Raw genomic sequence first — 7,033 nt, 5'->3', positions numbered from 1 at the left:
TATATATATATATATATATATACATATATATACATAAGGAAACACTAATTAATAAAATGTAACCATCTGATACTGTAGCACCTCTATTAAAATAGCTCCAAAAATTTGGAAAAAGTTGGACAAAAATAAAAAAAAGTCTTTACTAACGGCAACTTCAATGAAATCTTCGCTTATGACGTGCTTCGCGGTTTTATTCGGATATCGATGCCAGAACACTGTTGCAACTTGTTCGAACGCGAATGGTAAATGCTGGAAGCAATCATAAATGTGCATTCCTTCAGTGTGCCTGAAAATAAGTTTTTATTAAAAGTTATCCAAATTAAAGCAAATTATATTCGCATTCGAATTAAAGAAAAAAGAAATTCTCCCGAAAGAACGAATTTTCGACCCTCAACTTCCTAATGATACGAATACGGGGAAATGATACTTCTTGATATTACAATACCAAATTTCAACAATATAAACCACAACAAACTGTACTCTAGTCAAACTTCAATTATTTTACTTGATAGAAGATAACAAGCTAACGCTATATTATTCATTTTCAAACAAAATTTTGCTGGACCATACGGATCTCATTGCCTTTAGATACCAATGAATAACGGAAATCAAATTCCTAATAATTCAAATAAACTAGAGATTGAAAGTTGAAATATGTCAAAACAGGATAATTTCAAACATGAATGATTTCAGATCAATCGTTCGCACCTATAAAATTTCATCCACATCTTTTATTGATTTCTTTCAAAAAAGGATGATGATGTAGGAAAAGTTTGGTAAAATTATATGAACAGATAAAATTGAAATACTTTCATCTGCAGCAACGTTATAACCTTCCAAGAAACTATCAATAAACCAATCCATCATAAAATAACAGCACAATGGATTGATTAAATATTAACAAAAGGCAGATTTGCAGTCATAACGAATGAGAATTGAAAAAGTGTTCAAATTAATTTAGTAAATGATTACAATCGCACATTAAAACTAATGAGATCTTGCCAAAATAGCTAACCATAGTGAATTTCAATATGTAGCTGCTTAAAATAGTAATAGTAGCAAATACAGTAAAGCACTATAAAAACCACAACTAATATGAAGTGAGTGGAATACAAAATTAAATGAGAAATAATATATCCGAAAAATTCGGAAATTAAATTACACCCATAAATAAGCTGACTAGGCAAAAGCCTCCAGATGACGAAATGAATTTTCTAAATCTAATTCAGACTTTATATTATGTCGTCAGGCAAATTAATAAAGCTTCATGATAAAAATGAGCAGTTAAATTTAAATAAATTATGGAAAAGATTGTCGAACGATGAAACAGCGACAAACTAAAGTATAAAAAAAACATTCCAAGTTGCATCATTTGTTATAAAATAATTACGAAGATCAAGATAAGATCATCCTAATTTACCTGATTTTCTGAAGCACTGACTATGATCTTATTGAGATGTTGCTTACCTATGGAGGCCTATGAGAAAATGATCCATGAATGATGAAGGCAAATCCTAACGGAAGATCACAACGTGCTCGAAATAATTAGTATGAATATCAGTTAAATATTTAAATTCATCAACAAATACCAACATTAAATTAATGATGATACTATTACAACCAGTGGAGGAAATTGGAAAAATGTATGTCTATTTAATCTCCAGATTTCGCTCATTTTCAATTGGAAAAATTTTTTGTATAAATATGTCAAGACAAACATATGCTAGTTGTTTATTTAAACGTGGATATTGCAAGATGCGAAAAATAGTTTGCATTCCCTGAGAGAACTGCTTATGACCAATTAACTTAATAAAACAGACTGGCAGCTGTTCCTGCAAGTATTCCAATGTTAGATGTTGCGCCAATTCCATACGTAGCATTTTTTCCTAAAATACGAAATCTGAATACTCAGTAGCAGTATCGATTATGAGTTAATAAAACGATGATACATTTTGCATCCTTCTCAGCAGAAAAGGTGATTATAAAAAAATGAGCTATTATAAAAAATGTAGAAAGTTCAGAAATCAGAACAAAAATTAAGTAAATTACTATCAATCAAATAATTTAAGAGGCAAAAAAAAAGAATGCATGGAACTTAGGAAATTCATTACTGAAATGAAACCTTCCGTCACCTGATCGGTTTCTGTTGAGCTGTTAAAACCGAAAACTGATTCCTGAATGAAGCGTAGTATACGTATGCAATTAATATCGACAAACATTCTACTCAGAAAACGTCTAAACAGTACAGCTGCTACTGCATCAATAGTACTACCCATTAAGTGTCGAATGGTAATAATTATCCATATTGGCCATCGAACAACACCAAACAACCGATTCAAAATGAAAAGTACGGCATCATAGAAGCTGCTGAAAATCTTATTTACAAATTAGATTTTTGATGGAAAATTTGGTAATTTAAAAATCCCAGAGAAATAATAATCTCGCTAAGCTGAAATTCATTTGTCATTTTTCCGAAATCTGAGTGCAAATCCAATTATTCAACTTTCAGTTGGTCACTAAACCAGTTTGTGAGTTAAAACTGATCTGCTGAAGATAAAGCGTGAGGGAAAACGAAACTCACTGCAGTGTCTGACGAGTTTTGCAAATAAAAAGAAACACGAGAACAGAATTTAATAAAACAGATACTTCGTCCATAATGTACTTTTCGTGAGGGAGAAATCTGTCTGAGCACTTGGACAATTGTCACCGTATATATCACTTGCCAATATCCTTCGTGTTTGATTTGCAATTTCTGGATGAATACATGAAGTAACGCTGAAAATCCTATAACATTCGGTACTGATTCCTATACCAGTATCTCAAAATTATTTACCATCACGGTCTATAAAGCCAGCAATAGAAAGTTTTCAAAAATTTTTTCGTTTAATCTATTATTTGGTGCAATAGAAATTTGTCGCATAGAAAAAAGAAAAAGAACGCAATATTCTATATGAAAAGACCTCCGATTGTATCTCTACATAAACATTGTTCTTCGCATAAGAATATATAATTTTTGGTAAAATTTAAAGAAATCTGTGATCATGAAATCTCACCTAGATTCCATTGAGTTGTTCGGATGAGGAATCAATGTTGCCGCTAGCAGAGATAAAATGAATGGTTTCAAATTCTGACCTTTCTCGCGAGCAAATTTACCCGGCACTTTTTTAACCATCTGAAAATCATTGAGATTTCTGCAGAAGCAGGAGTAAAAAATCGCAACTTTAAAGAGTAAAAGTAAAGAAGATCGATTGTATCATCTTATAAACGATTCAATTTATTTGTGAATTGTAACTTACATTCCACGGGTAGAGATCAGAAATTTGTGTTGAATCCTTCAATCTTTGTTCAGTACTCAGAAAAACATACAGTAAATCTGACTGTTTCAGTGCTCGCTAAAAAAACCAGGCTTATTCATGTTAGTGAATATGTTCGTCTTATATATATAGTGCTACCAAATGATTCTAATTAGGAGATTCAGTAACAAAAGCAATAGTTAAAAGAATTATGCAAACATTATCTTACGCTTTCCTACCCCGTACATATTGATCAACTATTCATTAAAAAAGGAAAATGTTGACACCTGCTTTGTGAGTAAGTGAATGAAACGTTCAAAAATTTCTCGTCGCGATTCGACATAAACACGACTTTTACAATTGAAAAATCGCCGCGGCGGCAGTGACTCCGTTTTAATCATACTTCCATGAAACTCTATCAATTTTGATTCCAGGATGTAAAATTCGTTATACTGGCGAATGACAGACCACTGGAAATATTGACAGCATGAACCGTGAACGGGAAAGTATTCATAAAGCCAAGTGATTTTTCAACGAAATTTGAAGGACAATTTATCGCTCAATTCCGTCTAGCTTAACAGGAAAGGAACTTACTTTTTGTGGTGCTGCAGTGGCTGATAACGATTTTTGATCAATATCATCGCTTACATCAAACCGTTCAACCGAAATGACATAGACGTACATTGTATGACCTGAATATGAACTAATTTATAGAATACCTTAACCTGAATTTTCAGAGATTAATATGGTACTTTTTCTTTTCAAAAAAATATTAATTAAAAAATTGAAGAAATTCAGAACAGACCACCAACAGGATCTCGTCGTGGCTCAACATATGGAATGTTACATTCCATTTGTTCATATCACGTTCCGGATCAAACATCGGTATTTCAAATGAATTACTCAAAATCATCTGCTGCTCAACAACCTCTTCGTCGGGCTAAAAATTGGCAGAAATTATGACGAAGCTTATCCGAAATCAAAAATTTCATGTCCCATATGCCAAACAGACACCACAACATACCATATTGGAGATAAGCTGATCATCCTGCATCTCTGCAGTCTTTTCTTTTCCATTATTCAGGACAAACTGAAATTTCAACACTTTACAATATACTAGTGGAATCTAAAAAATGAAGTTAATAAAGCGGATACACTTACCTCAAAAGTTGGCAACGTTGTACCATCATCTGGTGAATCGGAACCCAAACCTTCCGTGATATTATCAGCAGGCTCGATTCCACTATTCGTCTCGCTTAGTGCAACATTATTCAAATGATCAAATGACGGATCCACTGATTCAGCTGTTGGTAAGACCACTCGCCAAAAGCGATTCCTAAATTTGATAAATGTTAGAAAGATGTTTGAAAACCGTACAGATTATATTTCAAGGTGTTATACAGCAACAAGGAAAAGACTTTGAAAATGGCACTGCTTGAGATCTATTTGGGACTGCCCTCCTAAAGTCACACCAAAACAAGAAACCCAGTTTTTGCTAATATGTATTACAACCAATTCTATTGGCTACAATAAATTTAGGACAATCAAGAAGTCTGATGACAGCTAGCTGACTTCCCAACTATATACCAATATACCAAGTATACCTATATACCAAGTATACCAATATATAGTGAAATGGACTGTTTCCATTTCTTTAAAAAATATCAATAACCATAAAAAAACAGCAACTGATTCCTTCGCCCTCGTTTTCTTGTTCGTGTGAAAATGAGTGAATATGAATCAACAAATTTAAGTTGGAATTATTAAAGTTTGACTTCCACAGCTAATTTTCAAAAGTTCTAAATCAAGCTGATTTCAGTGTGTTCGGTAAAAATACTCACTTAGCAGATGGCATGAATGGTGCATTTTCCATCAATTTATAATATTAAGAATTACAAGTTAACTGATAAATCAGAAACCAAAAGATGGAAGCAAATAAAAACACAGCTTTTTAACAACTGCAGGAAAATTTTATTTACCGGAACTGAGTTAGGGAACAGTTAGGTTCAACAGCTGATAGAAGACCACGAGTTGATTTAGAGTATTCCCTAGATGTAAATAATTCATCGACACCCACAGGTCGAGGACCACATAAATTACCCAAGAAGCATTCTGACTGACAAAATGGTATCACATATTCATGCTGCATTCGTTTGTATACAATTTGAAAAGCCTGTAATGCACAAATTAATAAAATAAATCGAAAAATGTTTTATATTTCAGCAGAATATTCTATATTTTGAATTTGTATCAAAATCTATCATCCTATATTTATAATAGTTTCGTTAAATTTTAATTTACGTAACGAAAAGTAAACCTTTTCTAGACACCGATCAAGCAATTCACAGTCATGCTTTTCTACTGCTTCGGTAAATTCACAGACAATCTCAATGGGAAGGTTAATCCTATCCGGGGCACCTTCGTGAATATATTTAATAAAAAGCTCCCAAATATCGTACTGCAGCTCACTCATTGCAACGAGATCATTCTGCAAATCCAGTGCAAGGTTATCAAACATTATTATACTTTGCAATGTAAAAATTTACAAAGTTGATCAAATTAAATCCGGGAATTCATAAAGTACTGTTTGAACTCTTGGTTATCTTCACAGAACTAATTAAATGCTTCTTATATGACTTTCACCAGCAATACTACATAACACTGTGATAATTAAATCTAATGAATATGCATGTACATGGAAGCTACGAAGGACCTGAATAAAGTTTCCGACAGCAGCTTATACTTTAATTGCGATGTTGCTTTGAAGAATTTCAACTGTTCATTTCTCATGCAGTTCATTTTTAGCTATATATTTCAGAAAGCATTATTTCAAAGTACATGCCTGAACATTAAGCATTCTTCCATGCGCATCGCCTGCATGAACCAAAAAATCAAGTTCGTTTAGGGGCGCATGAATATCATTTAAATACGCCCTGAACATAATTAACTGCCCAGTATCCCGAAGCATATCACTAAGCTTCAGCTGAAGCAGTGAGTCAGGAGTGTCGTTTAGAGAGTAATCTGTAAGTCCATGTAAGATTTCAACTTGTCTGCTTTCCTAAAAAAGGATATTATAAGAGTGTACATCCCATTTACCACACTTTAGAACAAATTACTTGGGCAGATCCACTTAAATAGTACCCTCTGTATTTTTCTATTGGCAGTCTTGTAAGGAACTTTCATTCAGAGGTAATTATGATACTATGAAGGAAGCTATTGATAAAGTTAAAAGCAAAAGATAATATACTTTAGCTTTTATCGGAAATACCTGAGACAATGGCGGACAGTTGAGAACATCCGAATCAAAGAGAAATATCAATACTCGATTGATGATATCCGGATCAGCTATTAAATCCATGGTAGGCAAGAAAAATGAAAAAACAAAAAGTTCCCGCAGAAAATGGCGACATACATGACTTGCCCATGGGCGCTGAAATGAACTGCATAAAAGCTGAAGAGAGAAATGAAAAAAAGTATGGTCATCGATGGAACCAAAGTTAACGCACAATTTGTTAGAATAATATATAATTTTTAAGCAATAAAAATTATCCAACTGTTTGCTGTATGCATATGAAAACATCCCGCGAAAAATGACAAGTTCGCAACACCAGCGCTACATATCAAACTATTGTCCATCCTTCAGAAACACCCATTTAAAAAATGACACCCATCTTTCTCTCTCTTTCTCTCTCTCTCTCTCTCTCTCTATATATATATATATAATATATATATATATATAT

At 33.0% G+C, this 7,033-nt stretch overlaps 2 protein-coding genes across 2 annotated transcripts in view; both read right to left on the bottom strand.

The window, feature by feature from the left end:
- The window catches only part of LOAG_08426 (hypothetical protein), a gene marked incomplete at its 3' end in the record, with an annotated part of 1,757 nt that extends 1,463 nt beyond the window's left edge, over positions 1–294 (bottom strand). Inside the window, exon 1 of the mRNA XM_020447699.1 lies at positions 148–294. Within this exon, the coding sequence (XP_020302098.1) occupies positions 148–273 (126 nt within the window). The 5' untranslated portion in view covers positions 274–294. The remainder of the gene's footprint in view (positions 1–147) is intronic.
- A 1,273-nt stretch (positions 295–1,567) lies between these two features.
- The window catches only part of LOAG_18345 (PXA domain-containing protein), a gene marked incomplete at its 5' end in the record, with an annotated part of 6,962 nt that continues 1,496 nt past the window's right edge, over positions 1,568–7,033 (bottom strand). The window contains 14 exons of the mRNA XM_020451006.1: positions 1,568–1,886; positions 2,133–2,367; positions 2,647–2,775; positions 3,054–3,172; positions 3,297–3,392; positions 3,581–3,763; positions 3,888–3,985; positions 4,095–4,233; positions 4,318–4,383; positions 4,455–4,629; positions 5,273–5,466; positions 5,611–5,781; positions 6,136–6,351; positions 6,562–6,723. Coding sequence (XP_020305256.1) covers positions 1,650–1,886; positions 2,133–2,367; positions 2,647–2,775; positions 3,054–3,172; positions 3,297–3,392; positions 3,581–3,763; positions 3,888–3,985; positions 4,095–4,233; positions 4,318–4,383; positions 4,455–4,629; positions 5,273–5,466; positions 5,611–5,781; positions 6,136–6,351; positions 6,562–6,723 — 2,220 coding nt within the window. The 3' untranslated portion in view covers positions 1,568–1,649. The remainder of the gene's footprint in view (positions 1,887–2,132; positions 2,368–2,646; positions 2,776–3,053; positions 3,173–3,296; positions 3,393–3,580; positions 3,764–3,887; positions 3,986–4,094; positions 4,234–4,317; positions 4,384–4,454; positions 4,630–5,272; positions 5,467–5,610; positions 5,782–6,135; positions 6,352–6,561; positions 6,724–7,033) is intronic.

The sequence above is a fragment of the Loa loa genome (genome assembly GCF_000183805.2).
Source record: "Loa loa unplaced genomic scaffold supercont3.267, whole genome shotgun sequence".
In the NCBI taxonomy this organism is placed as follows: domain Eukaryota; kingdom Metazoa; phylum Nematoda; class Chromadorea; order Rhabditida; family Onchocercidae; genus Loa; species Loa loa.
Note: the sequence above shows the minus strand (reverse complement) of the source record. Positions and strands in the feature narration are given on the sequence as shown.